The sequence below is a fragment of the Artemia sp. Qi Xiang Cuo genome, chromosome 10, assembly GCF_049724085.1.
Source record: "Artemia sp. Qi Xiang Cuo chromosome 10, ASM4972408v1, whole genome shotgun sequence".
Taxonomy (NCBI): domain Eukaryota; kingdom Metazoa; phylum Arthropoda; class Branchiopoda; order Anostraca; family Artemiidae; genus Artemia; species Artemia sp. Qi Xiang Cuo.
The window spans coordinates 35,566,763-35,589,700 of record NC_142803.1 but is presented as its reverse complement, the minus strand read 5'-3'; the positions used below and the strand labels follow the sequence as shown (position 1 = coordinate 35,589,700).

Sequence of the window (22,938 nt, the reverse complement as noted above, 5' to 3'; positions counted from 1 at the left end):
TTTTCTATTCAGCAAAGCCACGGAGATCCACCTAGACATGCGCAGTCGTGCTGGATATATGTCTATGGTTATCCAAGCTAAAAATTGGGTCACTCTGCTTCTTCGCAAATGGTTCAAATACGAAAAGGGTTAGAGGATTTCCAGATCACTCATTTTGTAGAACGATAAATTTCCTACAGAGATCATTAATAAAACATACACCTTATGCAAGCGAACTTTTAAGAGGGATTAAGATTTTTCCAAAACGCTATAATTTATGTTATCTTTTTTGTGAAATTTTAAAGAGTGCAATTGAACGGCAAAAGACAAAACAATCTGAAAAAAGAATATTGAACTTTATCCAATTTCCTTTAATTCGATCAATAATTGAGCAATTTTGGAGTATTTTGAAATTTCTTATTAATTTTAAGGGAATTTTTGTCAGTTGAGATCGGTTTTTTAGGGAATTTGAACAAATGAGGATGTAGTAGACTATATCCAATTGTCGACTACATAACTTGTTTTTCGTATTCAGCATGATCGATTACTTTAGATTGCATTCTCAAACCTTCTGCTGCTTGCTGATAACCCAAAACTTTCAATATCAACATTTCTCTCATGTGGCTCCCTGACTATTTTTTTCAATTCTTTTTCTTTAGAACAATGATAACTTTGCTAAATATGTTGTCTATTTTTGTCTTCTTTTCTTATTATTTTTCAGAATAATGACAGTGTAACTGAATGCGTCATCTACGATGGCGTGGTGGATGTTTTTCAATCACAAAACCTACCGGATGATCCAGATGTTATCAAAAGGAACAGAAGGCTTACCGAGGTTTACATGCTTATGTTGAATTTTCACTTTTCTTTTCGCTTTCTTCAAATTTCTAATCCATTCTTTTGGCTATTTTTCTTTATTCTTTCAATCAATTGGGTGAAAACTCTATAACGAATGGTGATATAGAATGAAGCAATTTTGAAGTAATTAGTTTTCTGCTTCTACGACAAACTGTTCAAAGTACTCTGCCAGGTCAGACTCTCATATCTTTGATAACTCTCATCTAATATTCCACCTCGTTCTAATCTTAGGCTTTCGTTTTTTTTCAGAAGCCCCTAAAGATTTTATGTTATTTTACGGTTTCATCCCAACGTAATCTGTGATGTTTTGCCTTTTCTTTTTACCCCTCTTGCTGACTAGTTAGTAATATAGTGACGGCTTCAATGTTGGCTCTTAAAAGAGATGTTGGCCCCAAGTGTGAAGATCTGTCTATAGCTGTTGACTTCGAATATTTTAACTCTTCCATCAAAAGGCATTTATAAAGAGCTGTATTCTTCCTGTTCAATTTTTTTTTTCAAGCAACCGCAAGTGAAAATGTTAATTCGAACAAAATGTGAATTTAATTTTCCCTCTTTAAAATCTGAAATGTCGCTTTTTCTCATGCAAATTGTTTGTTTTCATTATATATTTCAATTTTGTCTATGATAACTTGATTGTAAGGCATGGTTTTAGAGAAATGGGAGTGGTCTCATTCAATCAGAAATTGAAAGTTCCATTACCATATTAACGATTAGATGGGGTTAAAGGCCAACTGTCTCCCTCCCGTACCTTTTTCTCCCGCAGGTGCCCCCAGTAATCCAGGGCACCTGATTGAAATTCAGAGATATTCATTTTATTCCAAATAGCCAAAGGGTCCGATAAAAAAGCCCCCGGGACTGACCATCAACGCCTTAGGGGCAATGACCAAGTTTTGTAAATTACAACTTGTTCACAATAAGGTTTTAGTAGGAAAGGCGGGCATGTTAGATCTTAGTTGTCTGATCAGCTTGGAACACTTTGGTATTATTATTCCCATAAAGCCACCAGTATTTTTTCCCAGTGCCTCCTTAGTACGTGGCACAGCACCATCAATGCCACTATTAATGATGCTAGGGTATGGTATCGTGGTCGAGACGGGCCACAATCTTTCGGGAACTATTCTACCCCCAATATTCGTTGTCTAATGGGCTGCCAGGTCAGTCCTGAAGCCATTAGTGTGTGTTCTCTGGTAACACGGTGCAACGATCAGCTTTGACGTTCCACGGATTCTGTGAGTCCTGCCCTTGCTGATTTCCGATAACCATAAGGGATACGATGTTATGCCACAGTATTTCACCCAAGATGCTGCTGCAAGGGCCTAGGTATTCAAGCTTAAAATTCGGCTTCTAAGACTCTTACTTTCCTTCATGAAATATATCTCAAATAATACAGGCCTCTATACCTGTACACACCTCTACCCTCTCTCTCTAGACTCTACCCAGGTTAGTCAAAAAGAAGTCAAAAGCAGAAAGAATAAGCTTACTACTTTTCAACTCAAATCTCATAAAAGGACTGAAACAGTGAAATCAACTTTGCTTCGAAACAGCAAAATTAAAAAACACAACAAGGTACCGCTCATAGAGACCAACCGATCCTACCCTTAAAGGGTGTGACACAAGGCCACGCGTCATCCAGAATGTATGAATTAATTCTTCCGTCTATCCCAGTCTAATTTCACCCATGTCTAGCCGTTAAAAAATACGTTTTGTTGAATGAATTCTCATTAAGCATCATGAGCATTTGCTGAAGATAGGTAACAATATTGACCAATGAGTAGCCTACGGGAGATTGTTATGGGAGGAAACTTTGGCATTTAAACATAGATTTTGTAGGATCTAAATTCTAGTAGTTCCACTGACAGAAAAGTGTTACTTAGCATCACTGAACATATTCAAAACAGGATTAATTGTATTGATTAGAACTGGGATTTTAACTAAAGATCTAAGCTTACGACGATCCAGCCTAAAACTTTCTGAAAGTAGGTGTGATCTATATATATATACAACTCTACACAAGTTCGTGTTTTCAAGTTTTCAAGCAACTATTCTGAAAATTCATACAATTGAGTGATCAAACTAGGCAAAATGACGAGCAGCATATTGAACACCCGTGATTTGCCTTGGATGGTGAAAAGTCCATAAGAAGATGGAGGGAACACGCAATATTCAAGTGTTCAATATTCAAATTTTGATCAGCGTTGAACAGAAGGGGCATCTAAAACAAGCAAAGGGGAGGATTGGCTACCCTAAAATATCTTCAACATCTCAACAACCTCAACAACCATGATATTTTCAACTTAACTCCCTCAGTCGTTCTTTAGATATTGCTGATATTCCCTTTTCACAGCCAGCAAGCACTTAGAGTGTTTTCACTGTGTTCAGCATCCCTCTCAACATTTCCTTAGATTTTCAACTTAATACTCTGAGCCTGTTTTGAGATCCAGGATCGAACTTGTCCTCTTTTCCAATAAAAATCCTTATATATTAATAATGGGTAAATTCCATAACATAATAGCCCTTGCCCGGAGACTGTGAGGAGTTGTGTCAGCCCCGAAGGCATAGTTATTTGTCCTTTGAACTATTTTGAACAAAATGGCTATCTCAAAATTTTGATCTGATGCATTTGGAGGAAAAGGAGTTGTGTGTGGGGGGGGGACTGGTTGCCCTTTGATCACTTTTGACTCTTAACAAGGGCACTAAAACTTTCGATTTCCAATCAAAAATACATGAACAGTGAACACCCCTTTCATAAAAACCTTATATGTTAACAATAAGCAACTTGCATAGCTTACAGCCCTTGCCCCAGGGAGGGGGGGTCAATCCTGGAAGCATAGTTATTTGGCATTTGGACTATTTTCCGAAATTTCACTGTGGAGGGGCTATAAGGCTTTACTAACTTCGGAGGGAGATATTTCAATTTCCAATCGAACGAACCCCCTCCAAAGCTTATACGACTGTTCCTTCCATAAAAACCATATATGCACCCGTGGCGAAACTTACAATACTTGCCCCCGGGCTCTGGGGGTTGTGTCAACCCCGGAGGCATTGTTACATGATCATTGGACTATCTAAAAAAAATGGGCAAAAGAGGGGGAAAGAGATCACGGGGAGGCACTAATCGACCTCTGATTACTTTTGACTCTTTTAAAGGAAACCTAGAACTTTCGATTTTAAATCAAATGAGCGTCCTACAAAGTTATAAAGACCACCCCTTCCATAAAAATCTTATGTGTCCCGGGGCATAACTTACAACACTTGCCCCTGGGCTCTGGGGGATTGCATCGACTTTGGATCATGATCTTTGGACTATTTTCAACAAAATCGCTATCTCAAAATTTCAATCGGATGTATTTGGGTAAGAGAGGGTGGGCTCTTTGCCTGCCGATCACTTTTTACTGTTAATTAATCAAAAAAAACTTTTTGCAAAAAATAAGTTTTTCAAAAAAAGTAAAGAACTCCATTAAACCAAAAATGAACGAAAATAGAATCAAATAGTCTACCAAGCATACAACTACCACAAATCAGTATTAATAAATAAATGAAACCCAAAACAAACAGAAATTAAAATAAGTCAAACCCAAAACGAGCAGAACTTAATCTGAGTAGTGTTCTGTTCTAAACCCTATGCTTTCTAAAAGCCAGAAAATAATTTGTACTTTACTGAAAAAAATTCAAATAAATTTACCGAAAAAAATATGCATTGTCAATTTAATATACGTTTGCTGATATTTATTCCTTAAAATCTGAATTAATTTTGTTTTCTTAAAATTATAAGTGAAAACATTAAAAAAAAGAATTTTTTTCAGTAAATTACAAGTCATATTCTGGCTTTTAGAAAGCATAAGGTTTATAATCCCACTCAGATTAATTTCTACTCGTTTTGAGTTTGAATCATTTTAATTTCTGTTTGTTTTGGGTTTCATTTATTTATTGATACTGATTTGTGGTAGTTGTATGCTTGGTAGATTATTTGATTCTATTTTTTTTTATTTTTGGTTTAATGGAGTTCTTTACTTTTTTTTAACAACTTATTTTTTCCAATAAATTTTTTTGATTAAATTCTGTTCGTTTTATATTGAAATAGTCTTTTTCAGGGAGAAAGACTGAGCCTCTTCTGAAGTTAAACAACCATCCCTTCCATAAAAACCTTTAATACCCCTAGGCATAATTTACAACCCTTGCCCCTAATCTTTGGGGTCTGTTTCAACCCCAAAAGCCTTATTATAGGATATTTAGACTATTTTGAATAGAATGGCTACCTCAAAATTTCTACTAGTTTTACAACATTTTCTATATGACATTATATGCCCCATTATATGACATTAATTGCATAACTTACAACCTTAGCCCTAAGGGCTTTTGGGGGTTGTCATACTCAAAAACATAACTTCCGGACCCTTCCGATCGCCCTCTGATCGCTTTTGACTATTAATAATGGAACTAGCCCTCTCAATTCCCAATTGAATGAGTCCTTTTTGAAGTTTCTGCGACAACTCTGGTAAAGACCTAACTTCCAGAACTTTGAGCTACGTTGAACAAACTGTCTATTTCAAAATTTTAATTGGATGTGTTTGGGGAAATGGTAGGCTTGAGAGGGGCGTTAGTCGCCCTCCAATGACTTTCGACTATTAAATAGGGCACTAGCGCTTTCAATTTCCAATCGAATGAGTCCTTTTTGAAGTTTCTACGACAACGCTTTCTATAAAACCTTAAATGCCGTCAGGGAATAATTACAACCCTTGTGCTGAGGGCTGTGGGGGGGGGGGTTCATCCTCAAATATATAATTTTCGGAGTTTTCAACAACGGTGAATAAAGTTGTCATCTCAAGTATGTTGTCGTATGTTCTTAGAAAATTGAGGGGTGTGGGAGGGGTGTTAGCTCTCCTTCAATCAATTTTGACTTTTGAAAAGAGCACTAGCCCTTCGAAGTTTTCAAAGTTTCTATTACAACGCTCTATAAAAACCCTATATGCCCCCAGGGCATAACTTACAACCCTTGCCCTGAGGGGTGGGAGGGGGGGGGGTGATCATCCTCAAAGACACAATATCCAAAATTTTAAACTACGTTGAAAAAAATGGCTATCTCAAAATTTTGTTTGAATGTGTTTAGGGAAATCGTGGACGTGAGAGAGAGTTTAGTTACCCTCCACTAAGTTTTGACTAGCCTATTAAAAAGGGCACTAGCCCTTTCAATTTCCAATTAATGAGCCTTTTTTGAAGTTTCTACGGCAACCTTTTCTATAAAAAACCTTATATGCCCCCAGGGCATAACTTACAACCTTAGCCCTAAGGACTCTGGGGGGTTGGTCATCCTAAAAGACCTAATTTCCAGAAATTTCAACTACGTTGAACAAAATAGCTCTCTCAAAATTTTGATTGGGTGTGTTAGGTGAAATCGAGTACAAGGAAGGTGTGCCATGTGCATTTGCGACGTATTCGACTATTACCAAGATCACTATCCGATTCAATGTTAGATCGGATTAACCCTTTTTGAAGGTTTTTAAGTAACGCTTTCTTTAAAAATCTTTTTATCTCCGAGGGCATAGCTTATAACACTTGCCCTGAGGGCTGTGGGGGGTTGTCATCCTCAAAGACCTAATTTTCAGAACTTTCAACTACGTTGAACAAAATTTTGATTGGATGTGTTTGGGGAAAAGGTGGGCATGAGAGGGGGGTTAGTTGCCCTCAAATCACTTTCGACTATTAAAAGAGGCCTTTTTTTTGTTAGGGGAAAGGTGGGAGTGAGAGAGAGGTTAGTTGCCCTCCAGTCAGTTTCGACTAGCCTATTAAAAAGGGCACTAGCCTTTTCAATTTCCAATTGAATGAGCCTTGTTTGAAGTTTCTATGCCAACATTTTCTATAAAAAACCTTATATGCCCCCAGGGCATAACTTACAACCTTAGCCCTGAAGGCTCTGGGGGGAGTGTCATCCTCAAAGACCTAATTCCCTGATCTTTCAGCTACGTTGAACAAAATGGCTATCTCAAAATTTTGATTAGATGTGTTTGGGGAAATGGTGTGCTTCAGAGGGGGATTAGTTGCCCTCCAATCACTTTCGACTATTAAAAAGGGCACTAGCCCTTTCAATTTCCAATCGAATGAGCGCTTTTTGAAGTCTCTACAAAAAAAGCTTTCTATAAAAACCTTATATGCCCCCAGGGTATAATTCACAACCCTTGCCCTGAGGGGTTTGTCATCCTCAAAATCCTAATTTCCAGAACTCATCTGTGTTTGAGGAAATGGTGGGCGTGAGAGGGAGGTTAGTTGCCCTCCAATCAGTTTTGATTAGCCTATTGCTTGCACAGTTCGCCATCTATGTTATATACAGAGTTATTGTAGCTGAGTTTGCATATTTGCCATTAATGGGATAAAGCTTCTGCATTACTTTAAGGTTATTTCCATACTGATTTCTACCCTCTAATTATAGATTTTTAGTTGAGTAGTATTTGAGGGACCTTCTATAATTCTTAGTATAGGTCTTTCTCTCTGGGTATTTTCACCTGCGCCATCTTCTTTTTCCATATAGATTGGCACGCTATTTATTGTGCTATTTTCATATAGCAATATCTTTGTTGCCACCTGTGTATCTGTTTCTTCTGAATAAGTGAAGTCACATAGTTGCCAAATACAGCATAGTTGCCAGATTTAGACAGAATATTTTGGTACAACAACAGATGGCATTGATTCAGCCATTTTTCGCGCATTTTCGGCGATATAATTCGGGCTACATTTTCGGAGATAGCCTTTGCAGAAGTGAGCAACAACGAACATTCAAGAGGCCGTACAGTACTAGCGGGATTTTTTATCCTTAAACTGCTGGGATAAAGTGATTCGTGTGTTGCACTTCCCATGGATCTTATCTATCGCTAAATGCTTAAAGCATGTAACGCCGGTGTTGCCAAATTGAACTGAAGGTTTTCTGATAAAATCTTTGCCAATATAAATATCATAAATATGGTAGAACTCTGCCCACGTTGCAAGAAAATTGTAACAAGAGCTCAAGGAGGAATTCAGTGCCGAGACTGCCTAAAATGGCTCCCCTTTGGTTGCGCAGGTCTTGCATATAATAAGGAAGCTGCTGAAAAATTCCGAGGACAATGGCAATGCTATAGTTGCAAATCTTCTAGCAATGACCAATATAAAGCAACTCCTCCACCAAAAGCACAAAATACTAGAGGGACTCCGATAGAAGAATCCACCAAAAGCCAAGGTCCCTCGGTAAGCCAGCCTAAGAAGCCCAAAGAGATTCCTTTGAGCCCTAGTTTCCCAGATAACAACACAGAATGCAGCTACTGTCACAAATATGTCGACATAGCCACCTCTTTCCTCTGCTTTTTCTGCAACGAGTGGGAACATGCCTCTCGCCGAGGTATAATAAATGCCGATCTCGTGCTGGTCATGAAGAGAGAAGACAATGAGTGTCTCCTGTTTAAATACGAATGCCTCTCCTGCTCCAAGCGAAAAGTAGCACTTCTACAGCTTCAAGTGCGACAGCTAACAGAAGCTCAGCCTCACAGACCACATGAGGCAACACCTTCGAATCATAGTGATAAACCCTCACCTCACGACATCCAGCCGACAATAAATGCAATTATTCAGGTAGAAGTAGAAAAGGAACTAAGAGAACAGAAAAAGAGGAATTTTGTAGTCATGGGGCTACCTGAATCCATTGCTGTCAATGACAATACACAGGTTGTCAAATTGACTCAAGAAAACGAGCTCGGGGCAAATATCACTAAGGGGAGATACTAGAAACTGCCCGGATTGAAAGACCAAAAGAAGATGGTAGTCCACGCACTTTGTTAGTTAAGCTAAAAAAACCACAAGAGCTTGAAATGAAAAGGCAAACAATTCTGAGGACAGCTCCAAATCTAAGAAAATCATCAAATGAAGAAACTCGTACCAAAGTATATATAAACCCAGATCTCACGCCCATGCACAGACAAATGCTCGCCGTGAAGAAACAATAGAAGAGGAATGCCCGCAACCAGTGCTATCGTCAAATGGAGATGCAGAGCCATTGAAGGCGAGGTAAAGACTCCAACGAAGAGCAATGGCAAATATGAAGTAGAATAACCAAAGCCAAACAAATGCCACCATCCTTCAAGCCTAACAAAAAAGCTACTAAAGTAAAAACACTAAAGATACTATATTTAAATGCTGATTCACCACCAAACAAATTATCAGAATTAAAAGTAGAATTTGCAGCAAAGAACCCAGATATAGTAGTAGTGGTCTAAGCTAAGCCTAAACACTGTCGATATCTCCCAACTTTACCAGAGTTTTCCATCAACGGCTACAAAAACCACACCTTGAACATAGATCAAGAAGAAGGTCGGGGAATTATTTGCTACGTCTTAGACAATTTATCAGTCCAGAAAGTATCATCAACAACAAATGGACAGGAAATTATTTGGATTCAGATATCAAACACAAACCAAGCAACTCTAAATTTGGCTGTAGTATATAGAAGTCCAAATAGCACAGCCGTGAATTACCAAGTACTCTTTAAGGATATTCACGCTATATGTCAAAGATTAACAGAACCAACTCTCATCATTGGAGATTTCAATTACCCTAACATAGATTGGGACCTTCCACATCTCCTAGAGCATAGCGGGTCACCCTCATAGAGAGAATTTCTGAAGATAGTGAACGATAATTACCTAGAACAGCTTATTAAAAAACCCAACAAGAATCCGAGGAAGCGATAAGCCAACACTACTGGACCTAGTCCTATGCAGTAATACGGAACTAATAAAAGAACTTACTATAGGTCCTCCCGTTGGAAAATCGGACCACGCTACAATTTACTTAGAGGTGATTATAAGCTGCGAAATTATGAGAAAAAAAGAGAGGTTGATGTATTCAAAAGATGATTACAATACCGTGCGAACGGAGCTAGAAGTTTTCAACTGGACTGGAATACTAAATAACACAGATCTAGTAGATGGCATGTACAGAAAGTTTGCATCCGTAATAATAGACCTCACAAAGAAGTATGTACCAATAGTCAATATATTTAAACGACCGCCTCTAAAACGAGAGATCCTTGACCTAATAAAAACCAAGCGGCAAGCCTGGGAGACACTCAAGCAGACCGATACAGAAAGTAATCGTAGAAATTATCACAGAATCACCAAGAAAGTTAGGAAAGCCACTAGACAAGAAGCAAGCGAAAAGGAGAGGAAAGTAGCTGAAAACTCAAAGATCAACCCCAACGCGTTTTGGAACTTCGTGAACTCAAAAAGAAAAGAACAGCCGGTTATTCCCGATCTTAGAAGCTCAGCAACAAATTTAAAAATCAGTGACCCGATAGCTAAAGCCAGCCTACTAAATCAGCAGTTTTCCACAGTTTTCACAACAGAGAGGGACAAAGATGAAAGTCAAGAGGAATGTCAGCCACTAGTCGCAGGCAAATTTGAAGAAATAGAACTGACAATATAAATGGTGTACAAAAAACTAAAAAATCTAAACCCTTACAAATCAGAAGGTCCAGATGGCCTACATCCTAGAGTACTCAAAGACCTGGCACAAGAAATTGCAGCGCCATTGCACTACATTTTTGTCAAGTCGCTACAAACAGGGAACCTGCCTGATACATGGAAGCAAGCAACGGTGATACCCCTCTTCAAAAAAGGAAGCAAATCAGATCCAAGTAAGTACAGACCTATCAGTTTAACCTGTATCACATGCAAAATACTAGAATCTTTGCTCCACGATAATACATTACAGTACCTACTTGAAAGTAGCCTCATTTCACCCGCACAGTTTGGATTTCTCAAGAAAAGATCAGCAGAAAGCCAGCTACTTGTCGCTACAAACGCCTGGAGGAAATATATGGATAGTGGGATGCAGGTAGATATTTTATACTTAGATCTCAGAAAAGCCTTTGATAAAGTCTCACAGTCAGCTTCTTCGAAAACTACAATCTATCGGTGTTGGGGATACTATTCTAAAGTGGGTTCTCAACTTTCTGAAGGGAAGATCTCCGCGAGTGAGACTGGAGGGATACCTTAGCAGCAACGAGACAAAAGTCACAAGTGGAGTGGTTCAAAGTAGTGTTCTGAGGCCTTTACTATTTAATATTTACATAAATGATCTCCTAAATTACATAGATTCAGAGATACTGCTTTATGCAGATGACACGAAAATCTTTCACGCAATAACAAGCTTTGAAGATACAGAAATACTACAGCAAAACTTAAACAAAATAGCAGAATGGATGAAAAAATGGAGCATGGAAGTGAATACAGAAAAAAGTAGTCACCTTTAGCTAGGCCCAAAACATATTTCTCAGTACTACTGCTTTGAAGGACAACAGATACCTATACAAGAAGAAGCACGAGATTCGCGAGTGACAATAGACAGTGACATGACTTTCACCAAGCACAACAAATCAATCCTCTCTAAGCCACCACAAGTCTTTGGACTTATTCAAAGAAATTTCTCTCTTACTGAATCAACACTGTTTTCTATATTCTTCAAATTGTTAGTGAGACCAATGATCAAATATGGTCATACAACAACCAGACCGTTTTTTCAAAAAGACAGCAATGCAATAGAAAAAATCCAAAGGAGGGCTACTAAATTTGTTCCATCACTTAGAGACTTATCATACCAAGACCGTTTGAAAAAACTGTCGTACCCAAGCCTCTCATACCGATTTTTGAGAGGAGATCTTATTGAAGTATACAAAATATGCAACAGATACTACGACAACATCCCTCCAGAAGAGATAATAACATTCAAGAATAATAACCTGAGAGGTCACGAGTTTCAGCTAACTGAAGAACGTTTCAGAAGAGATGTTGGTAGATGGGCATTCAGCAACTGCATTTTCTCCGAGTGGAACAAACTACCATCAGACACTGTCAACTCAGATTCAGTCAATGCATTTAAGAACAAGATTGACAATCATTACAGTAAAAAAGCATTTGATTATTTAAATTTTTGTAGATAGAGGCGCAAGCCTGTTTTCACAATATATTATAATTATTATCATTATTAACATCCAATTGAATGAGTCTTTTCTCTACGACAACATTTTCTATAAAAAAAACCTTATATGCCTCCAGGTTATAACTTACAATCTTAGCCCTTAAGACTCTGGGGGGAGTGTCATCCTCAACAAAATAATTTCTAGAAGTTTCATCTACGTTGAACAAAATGGCTATGTCAAAATTTTAGTTGAATTTGTTTGGGGAAATGGTGAGCGTGAGAGGGGGGTTAGTTACTCTCCATTCAATTTAACTATTAGGGCACTAGCCCCCTCAATTTCCAATCAAATGAGCCCTTTTTGAAGTTCTACGACAGCACTTTCTGTAAAAACCTTATATGCCCCCAGAATATAACTTACAACCCTTGACCTGAGGGCTCTGAGGGAGTTATCATCCTAAAAGACCTAATTTCCAGATGTTGAACAAAATGAATATCTCAAAATTTTGATTGCATTTGTTTGGGGAAATGGTGGGCGTGAGAGGGGGATTAGTTGCCCTCCAATTACCTTCAACTATTAAAAAGGGCACTAGCCCTTTCAATTTTCTATCGAATGACCCATTTTCAACGCTTTCTATAAAAACCTCATATGCCCCCAGGGCATAACTTACACCTCTTGCCATGAGGGCTGTGTGGGGGCGAGGGGTTGACATCCTCAAAGACATAATTTCCAGAACTTTCAACTACGTTGAAAAAAATGCCTATCTCAAAATTTTGATTGTATGAGTTTGGGAAAATGGTGGGGGCGAGAGGGGGGTTATTTGCCGCCCAAATACTTTTGACTATTAAAAAGGCCACTAGCCATTTTAATTTCCAATGGAATGATCCCTTTTGAAGTTTCTACGACAGCGCTTTCTATAAAAACCTTATATGCCCCCAGGGCATAACTTACAACCCTTTCCCTGAGGGCTGTGGGGGGTGGGGGTCGGGGGTTGGTTTCATCCTCAAAGACCTAATTTCCAAAACTTTCAACTACGTTGAACAAATGGCTATCTAAAAATTTTGATTTTTAAAAAGGGCATTAGCCCTTTCAATTTTCAATCGAATGAGCCCCTTTTGAAGTTTCTACGACAACGCTTCTATAAAAACCTTATATGCCCCGAGGGCGTTACTTATAACCCTTGCCCTGAGGGCTGTTAGGGGTGTTAGTTGCCTTCTAATCGCTTTCGACCATTAAAAAGGGAACTATCCATTTCGATTTCCAATCTAATGAGCCCCTTTTGAAGTTTCTACGACAACGCTTTCTGTGAAAACCTTATATGCCCCCAGGGCATAACTTATAACCCTTGCCCTGAGGGCTGTGGGGGGTTGTCATCCTCAAAAAACCTAATTTCCAGAACTTTCAACTACGTTGAACAAAATGGCTATCTAAAATCGTTGATTGGAAGTGTTTAAGGAAAAGGTGGGCATGAGAGGGGGGCTAGTTGCCCTCCAATCACTTTTTACTATTAAAAAGGGCACTAGCCCTTCCAATCGAATGAGCCTTTTTTGAAGTTTCTACGACAACGTTTTCTATAAAAATCTTAAATGCCCCCAGGGCATAACTTACAACCCTTGTTCTGAGGGCTGTGGGGGAGTGTCCTTCTCAAAAACATAATTTTTATTTGGAAATCAACTACGTTGAACAAAATGGCTGAACAAAACATAATTTCTATCTGAAAATTAACTATCTCAACGTTTTGATTGAATGTGTTTGGGGAAATGGTGGGCGTGTAAGTGGTGTTAGTTGCCTTCCAATCACTGTCGACTATTAAAAAGGGCACTAGCCACTCCAATTTCCAATCGAATGAGCCCTTTTTGAAGTTTCTGCGACAACTCCTTCGATTCGAGCTGCTCTGGTCTAAGACTAAGAAAAAAGCAAAAATTAAATAATATATTGTGCCAACATCGTTCTTTACTTAGGCAGCGGTATTTTGCTGCCTATGAAAAGCAAACTACGACTTCTGATCTCCAATCGAATGAGCCCAATTCGAAGTTTATACGACCATCCGTACCATAAGAAGTGACTCTGGAAAAAAAAAATCAATAATAATAAAAAATTGAAGCCTTATGGCCTTTACTCTCTGATTTAAATTTATCGTATTCTAAATTTAATAGCCTATTTTAAGGAATTTTGTTATCATGACTGTTCCAAGTTTACAGCTTGGATACATACCAATAAAAATTCTTAGTAGCTGAGTAATAACAGACCAGCTATGAATTACCCATGATTACTTAAATTCGTTTCTTTTTTTTTAAACTACACCAGCATTCGAATCCTCCGTTTAAGGGGGTTATTAGCATCACTGAACACAATCAAAACAATATTAATTATATTCCAATAGAATTTGGGTTCAATGAAATGCGTCTTTGCAAAGACACACTTGTAGAAAAATCTCTACTTATAAAAAAAAGGCTAAACATGAATTTTCATCGAATTTACCTTCAATCTAGAGAAAGTAAATAACCCAGTTTCCGAAACTTTCTAACAACACCGAATTTTTGCAAAGACCGGAAGGCAGTGGATACTTTCATGACGTTGAAAAGACCCCAGCTCTCTAGAATTGGGTGGATTTTTTTTTAAATTTCGAATTCAAGTAATGTTTTTTCTTAAGCGGAGGCTGTTCGATAGGATTGCTACGGGCCCGAAGATTTCTCCTGGTGAAACTTTTAAAAAGCTTGTATGATATAAGTTAACAAAATCAATTTAAATGAAACAAGCTTTTAGTCATATCATTTAGTCTCTTTTTATAAGACTTTCATATGAAGTTTTGTGTTTTTAGAATAAGCTTGGAATTAGTGTGCAGAACGTCGCTTTTGAAGAAGGGAAATTGTACTGTCAATTTGTAAGACAAGGAGTCTTGGATATCAACGGCATCACTTTCGACTTAAGCTACGACTATTATCTTTTGCTGGCTGCTGGTTATGCAACCTCAAGTAAGTAATAGCAATATTAAAATTATAGGTAATAGGATTTGCAACTACCTCTAGTACAGCTTGTTCGTCCAGACGCTTCTCCCAAAAGTATGACAAATTTTATAAAGAACACTAACTGCTTTATCTTTTCTTTTTTTTAAATGTTCCTTCTCTTTCAGTTAGAACCTTAGCTATACATCCAGCTCAATTCTTACCTTTGAAAAGGTTTCGAAATTTGGGGAAAATTAGTAAATTAGAAATGAATTTTACCAACGGTTACAGGAACAAAAATACAAGACCCTAAGTAGGAATGTGTAATTTTGGTAAAGTAGCAGAAATGAAAAAATCCCGTTTCTGAGCTTATCTTAAGTCTATTGATGCCTAAAAACCGCTCTTTTTTACGATTTTCCTTTTGTTTGCTTCAAAATTATGGAGTTCCTAGGGCAATCCCACATTCTGACCAGTGTTGCTACGCAGAACCGGGAAACCAAATATTTGGACTTTTTTGGTAAATTTAACAGCGCACAAAATTCCAACATTAACAATATGGTGATTCCAAGCTAAAGTTAGTCCTGGGGTGGGTTGGACCTTAGCTTGGTAATACGGGACCCAGAGATTGAACCCAACCGTACTAACACACTGCAGGGCGGACGCAATGACCTTAGTAGTCAAAAAGCGTCGTTAATCCGATTCCCAAGATAAAGTTAAATGTTTTAATCAGAGTGTCAGCTCTTCAAGTTCACAAGTTGATACAGAAAGTATTTATTCTTTCTTGTTAGGAATTTGATGGATGATGATCCACCTGAATTATTTGCAATCTCCTTGTTTATCTCGCTGATCTAGTAACTCGCAAACCATTCTTGATGTAAAAAATTCTCAAATTAAAGTATTTACACGTGCTCCTTTCACATGATATAAATTTTTGATATGCACTATCGTTTGGAATGTTTATTTAAAATTAAAAATATAAGAGTAAAATACACTATAATTATGGACATCAGTCAGTTCATACAAACAAAATAGTTATTTAGCATCTATTTGATAAGAATATTCAAAATAATTGTCATGTGAGCAGATTTGACTGCAAAGCTCTGATTCAATATTAAAAGGGAAGTAGGTCCAAGAAGGTCTAATTTACTTTTTGCTTTAAGCCCGTCAAGCTTAAGTTTATTGAAAACTTTATCTCTATTGGAAATGATTATGGGATAAATTCTGACTCCCAGACAGAAATAGCTGACTAACTCTCTTTTTCTTCATACCTCTAACGTCATTTAAAAGCCTCCTTATTAGACCAAGAGTAGTGAATATAGACAAAGGACTCATAGTACTAAGGTCTATCCTAAATGAGATAGTTTCTCATTCCCAAAAACCTTGGTCTATATAACCTTTGGTGGCAGGCGTTAACACCCCCGGTGATTACCCCCCCCCCCCCGCGGGAAATACCCCCGTGGAAAATACCCCCCGCAGAAAATACCCCTCGCGGAAAAAAACGCGAAAAATACCCCCCCCCCCCGGGGAAAATAAGGTTTTCCAAATTTGAGATTTTTACTTCAGTTTTATTTTTTTTTAATTTCCGTAGGGGGAATGAATTTCCGTACTTGTATATTAGGCGCCACTCATTCAAGTTTACGCTGTGTAAAACTCGAGTTTTTTTCGCTAGTTTCTTTGTTACTTTAGAAACAAATTTGGGCTATAGATTTGCACATTAGGGAGGGGGGAGGGTAAAGTATAGCGGGTCTTCGTTCAAAAGTTGTTGGTAAAATTATTCTGCATATTAAATAGATAGATTAATAAGTTTATTTTAAAGCCAAATATACGGCCATGAATGAAACACTACATTAACCTAATAATAGTATTTAATACTTCATTGAAAAAAACAGGCCGTTTTGGAAAAACGGTCATTGAAAAAAAAAACATTTAACACTTGGAAAAAATGCTTAAATAATGAAGCGTTACTTTTACTTTATACTGGGATATTTTTTTTTTTTTTTTTTTTTTTTTTTTTTTTTAGTTAAGAAAATTTCCAGATACCTCGCTATTCTTCTGTAATTTTTTAGTGGCCATATACTACTACTACTACTGCTAACAACTCACCGCAGCACCAAGCCGCCTGAGGCCAACACAGCTACGCCTAGAAAGAATGGTTTTCTGACTTCAAAATACCCAAATACTTTATTTGGCCCCCCCCCCCTATGTGGAAATATATAGCCCAAATTATTATTGGATATGTTTGGGAAAATAGTGGGCATAAGAGGGGGGTTAGTTCTTCAATCACTTTCAACTATTAAAAAGGGTTTTACCCGTTTCAATTTCAAATGGAAGGAGCCCTTTTTGAAGTTTCTACGATAACTCTTTCTATTAAAAATTTTTATACAATTCTTTATACTTTTAACCCCGTACCCTTTATCCAAGATCTTTTCGAATCCCTTTTCTAAAGCTGATCCTATAGGCTCACTGTGCCTAATTTCCTTTTATTTAACTATCTGATCGCTCTGTAACAAGATGGAAGACTTTGAAGTGCTACTCCATAGCAACAGAACGGCTATTGCTACCGCGACAGAAATTAGAAAGCTCAACGAGGCTGCAGGACAGATTCCTGGATACAACTATTTCTAAGAGCTTGAAGAAACTGAGGTAACTTCAGGTTCGGTGGGGTGTAGGAATCCATGTGCAAAAAAACCTTTCTTGGAAGCTCCTACCTGATTAAGGTTCTGATCCGTGAATGCAGCCGCCTTTGTTCAAGTGGCAAGGGAAGTCTAGGAGTGACCAAAAGTAACCTAATAATTTACTCGATTAGAAATGCATAATTGCAGGCATGGCTTTGTAAATGTTGATCCCCTACTCAAGACTGGAACTGCAAAGTGGCACCACTCAGTCAAAGTGATGAGTTGAAATTTTTCTAAAACCAATATCAAGCTGTGACCATAACGGCCATATATTGGAATCCAGTGACGCTAATGCATGGGTCATAGTCATTTGTACTACTTTGCCATCCCTTACTTCCCAAGAGACGATTCTTTTCCAGACGAAATTTCTGCGTGGAAAATACCCACATCCGTGTAATTCCCAAAATGGACCCATCCTAGTGGTACAACGACTTGAGACCAATCTCACTAACACTATGCGTATCAAAAGTAGCAGAATATTTCATCTTGCAGAAGCTGCTATAACAAGTAAGCGAGGCTATTGACAAGCACCAGTATGGCAGACTTCTTCAATATGAGACTTCTATACACCTCGCCAGAATTCCTGATCAGATCCTAAAGTGGATTGAAAAGAAAGATTGTTTTGTTTACCTTGTAGCCGTCGAGTGTCATAGAGCTTAATTATAATAATCAATGAATTTATTGACTCAACTCAGTACAGAACAACAACAAAATGGCAATACACCCAAACGGAGAGCAGACCTTGTAATTGTTGTGTGTAACAAACACAGGGGTTGAACACACCAACGTGACGAAAGGTAAATGAATGAATAAATAAATAAAGACCATAAAATTACAAAATTAAAGGCTAAAAGGTCAGAAAAGGCTAAAACAAGTCTTAAGCCAGAGAACGGAAGTTGCATAGGTTGCATTGGCCAGATGAGACCAAGAAGCTTGGAAAAAGCCTAGACCAAGTCTTAAGATAGTAATAGCAGGGAAAATAAAGCGAAAATGAGATCAAAAACGTTGGAAAAGGCTAGAACAAGTCTCTAGCCAGGGAATGGAAGTCGCATGGTTTTTAAGAGACCAAGAAGATTTTAAAAATACTAGACCAAGTCGTAAGACAGTAATGTAATGGGTAAGCCAAAGGATGGCCAGATGAGACCAAGAGGCTTGAAAAAACTAGACCGAGACATAAGCATTAGGAAAGACGTGGTATAGGGCAAAGGAGAACAAACGAAGGTCATTGGAAGGTATTAAGGATGAGGGAAGTCATGGAAGGAACCTTAGAAGGGTCAAACAAAGTTGGGAGGGTCAAAAAGGACTTAAAGAACTCCGCACCGACAAGACAAAGCATGAAACAGCATAACTAAACATTGAACATCACACCTTTTGGGACAGTCAAAGAAACCTAGCACGGATAAGTCAAAGCATGACACAACACAACTAAACATAGCAAATGTTATCTTTCAAACAACGCACCTTTGAAACAGACAAGGAAAGCACCGACAAGTTAAACCACGAAACAGTATTGCTAAACTTATCTAACTATAAATTTCAAACAAAGCCGCAAGTGAATGCACATCATCTCTAGCCTTTTTGATAATGATTTTGACAGTATGATCTCTTTCAGTCAGCTCATTAATGAGCTTTTCTTTCTTACTAAGGTTTGATAAGAATTTGTCTTGAGTAATAAGTGCAATGATTTTTTCGTTGAAGCGAACTTCGTATGTTTTTGAAAGACCAGACGAGCTTCTCTGCTGCTCTATTATTTTTACATTCTTACTATAGTCTGAATCTCCGTCTTTTACAACCATGGTCTTGAAGTATAATTCGTTTGTAAATACTTCAAATATTTTTCTAAAACAATAGAAAGAATCAATCTAATAGAATAAAAAATAATCAATAGAAACCATCCAAAACAATCTTCTCTACTCCATACAACACAATTGCAAAAAAAAACTTCTCATCAATAATGAACGTCACATTATTTTCATTGAGATCAAAATTGATTAGTGTCATATTATCATACCATGAAGATTTTGTGTGTTTTTTTCACGGCATCATTACCAAACAATGCTTTTGGATGCGGTAAGTTTATATTGAAGATGTTCTATAAGATTACTTTCAAATGTTTTCCTCACATTAATTATTTTGAGAAGCAATAATGGATCCGCTGAAACTTAACAATCTTTAATTTTAACAGATTTATTTGCAATTGAAAACAGCATTACCTTTTCAGTGTTTGAATTTTATGTTATCAATTATAAGGCAGTGATCTTGGTTATCAGTGGCTACTTTAATTCAATTTCATAGGCTCTCTGACAGTTCATTTGCTCATTTCCAACCATTTCAGAAGCTAACGTTATTAACTATGTCGTATTTGGAAAGGGATCGTGAAGTTTAAACCCATCAACCATTATATTTATGTCAATATTATCTCTTCTGACTCTTGGATTCCCACAGTCTATGTGTTGCTCTGTTGAGTCCAAAGAAACGCAGGAAGATTTTGATAGAATATTAGCATGTTTATCACGAAAAGAAATAACAATTTTAACTCCTTCTATCTTCTTCAGTGTTATATCGGGTAAATATTTTTGTTGTAGTCTTGTAATGATAGTTTTATCATCCGATATATACCCCGTCAAGACATTTTTGAACTCTTTCGGTGTAAATTGGGAATCATAGGTATTTTATGTGCAATTAAAAATCTCTATCATAGCTCCTGGAGCTTGATTATCTTGACGAGGTTTCTCATGAGACGATGGTACTTTATTGGAGGAATCATAGCAACGCAATATCGCTGGCCTCTGTGGGGACAATGTATTGTTGTTTTTTTTTTTAATTTTTTTTTTTCGTTAAGACTAGGGCACTTCGTATCGAAGGAGTTGTCGTAGAAACTTGGTTAGCAGTGGTTGATTCGAAAAGGGTTCATTTGATTAGAAATTGAAAGGGCTTGTGTCCTTTTTAATAATCGAAAGTAATTGGAGGTCAACTAACCCACCTCACACGACTACCATTTCCCCAGACATATTCAATCAAAATTTTGAAATAGCCATTTTTTTCAACGTAGTTGAAAGATCCGGAAATTGTATCTTTCTTGATGACGACCCCCCACCACCACAGCCCTCAGGGAAAGGGTAGTAAGCTATCCCCTGGGGGCGTTTAAGGTTTATATAGAAAGGGTGATCGAATAAACTTCGGAGGGGCTCATTGGATTGCTAGTCAGAAGTTTTAGTGCCCTTTTTGAGATTCAGAGTGATCGGAGGGTGGATACCCCCCCTCCCACAATAACACCTCGTATTTTCCCGAAATGCATCTGATAGAAATTTTGAGATGGCCATTTGATGTCGTAGAAACTTCAAAAAGAGATCATTTGATTGAAAATTGAAAGGACTAGTGCCCTTTTCAATACGCAAAACTGATTGGAGGATAACTACTCCCTCCCACGCCCACCGTCTCCCCAAAAACATCCAATGAAAATTTTAGATAGCCATTTTGTTCAACGTAATTAAAAGGTCTGGAAATTATGTCTTTCAGGATGGCAACCCCCACAGCCCTCAGCGCAAGGGTTATAAATTAAGCCCTGGAGGCATATAAGGTACATATAGAAAGGGTGATCGTAAAAACTCCGGAATGGATTCATTTGATTGGAAATCAGAGGTTCTAGTGCCCATTTTAAGATTCAGAGTGAACAGAGTGTGGATACACCCCCCCCCCAAAAAAAAAACCTCGTATTTTCCCGAAATGTATCTGATAGAAATTTTGAGATGGCCATTTGTTGCCGTAGAAACTTCAAAACATCTCATTCGATTGGAAATTGAAAGGGTCAGTGCCATTTTTAGTAGTCAAAGTTGATTGGAGAGCAACTAACCCCACTCCTATGTCCACATTTCCACAAATACATTCAATCAAAATTTTGATAGCTATTTTGTTCAACGTAATTGAAAGGTCTAGATATTATGTCTTTGAGATTGACAACCCCTCACAGCCCTCAGGGCAAGAGTTGTAAGTTATGCCCTGGGGGCATATAAGGTATATGTAGAAAGATTGATCGTATAGCCTTTGGAGGGGGCATATTGGATTAGAAATCAGAAGTACTAGTGCTCTTTTTAATATTCAGAGTAATCTGAGGGTGGATACTCCCCCACCTTGTGTTTTCCCGAGATGCATCTGATTTCAACTTTGAGACTTCCATTTGTTGTCATAGAAACTTCGAAAACAGCTCAGTAGATTGGAAATTGAAAGGGCCATTTTGTTCAACATAATTGAAAGGTCTGGAAATTATGTTTTTGAGGATGGTACCCCTCCCCCCCCCCAAAGCACTCATGGCAAGAGTTGTAAGTTATGCCCTGGGGGCATATAAGGTATATATAGAAAGGGTGATCGTATAAACTTCGGAGAGGCCTCATTAGATTCGTAATCAGAAGTTCCAGTTCCCTTTTTAAGGCTCTGAGTGTTCGGAGGGTGAATACCCCCCACCACACCTCGTATTTTCCCGCAATTTCGAAAACAGCGCATTCGATTAGAAATTGAAAGGGCCAGCGTCCTTTTTATTAGTAGAGTCATTGGAGGGCAACTAACTTTCCTCCCTCGCCCACCATTTACCCAAACACATCCAATCAAAATTTTGATATAGCCATTTTGTTCAACGTAATTGGAAGGACCGGAAATTGTGTCTTTGAGGATGACAACCCCTCCCCCCCACAGCCCTCAGGGCAAGGTTTACCCTCAGGGCAAGGGGGCAAGGTTATACCTTGGGGGCATATAAGATATATATAGAAAGGTTGATCGTATAAACGTTGGAGGGGGTTCGTTGGATTGGTAATCAGAAGTTCTAGGGCCCTTTTTAAGATTCAGTGTGCATAACTCCCACCCTTTGAAACCTCGTATTTTCTCTTAATGTATCTGATGGAACTTTTGAGATGGCCATTTTTGTCGTAGGAACTTCAAAAATGCTCATTCGATTGAAAATTGAAAGAGCTAGTGCCGTTTTTATTAGTCAAAAGTGATTGGAGGGCAACAAGCTCCCCCCCCACGTCCATCAATGCCCAAAACACATCTAATCAAAATTTGGAGATAGCCATTTGTTCAGTGTATTTGACAGGTCTGGAAATTATGTCTTTGACAACCCCCATACCTTATCAAGACCAGAACATAATTTGCCCTTTACTGAAAAAGAAATGGCTGTGAATTGTCAGTTTCAAATACATGTTCTTTAAAGTTTTAATAGTTTTTAATTTATTAAAGTTAAAAAAGTTAAAACATTTTAAACGTATTTTGTTTATTTAAATCATGCAATAAATAACCGAGTCAAACTCAAAATGAGCAAAAATTAACATGAGAACAGCTGACAACCCCCATGCCTTCTCAAGACCAGAACATAATTTGCACTTTACTGAATACAAAATACATTTAAAATGTTTTCACTTTCTTTTTACTTGTTTTAAATGTGCTTTAGATACATAAAGGGGAAGCCCTCCCCCTTGCACTCCAGTTACAGCGTGAGTGGATGGTGTCCTTTTTAAGAGTAGTAGCAAGTGATTGGAGGGCAAGCAGCCCTTCT

The 22,938-nt window shown here is 37.9% G+C and overlaps 1 protein-coding gene across 1 annotated transcript in view; it reads left to right on the top strand.

The window, feature by feature from the left end:
* Nucleotides 1–22,938, top strand: part of LOC148947705 (uncharacterized) — a 142,152-nt gene that overhangs the window by 16,561 nt on the left and 102,653 nt on the right. Inside the window, exons 3-4 of the mRNA XM_089095382.1 lie at nt 701–814; nt 14,595–14,748. Of these exons, the coding sequence (XP_088951508.1) occupies nt 701–814; nt 14,595–14,748 (268 nt within the window). The remainder of the gene's footprint in view (nt 1–700; nt 815–14,594; nt 14,749–22,938) is intronic.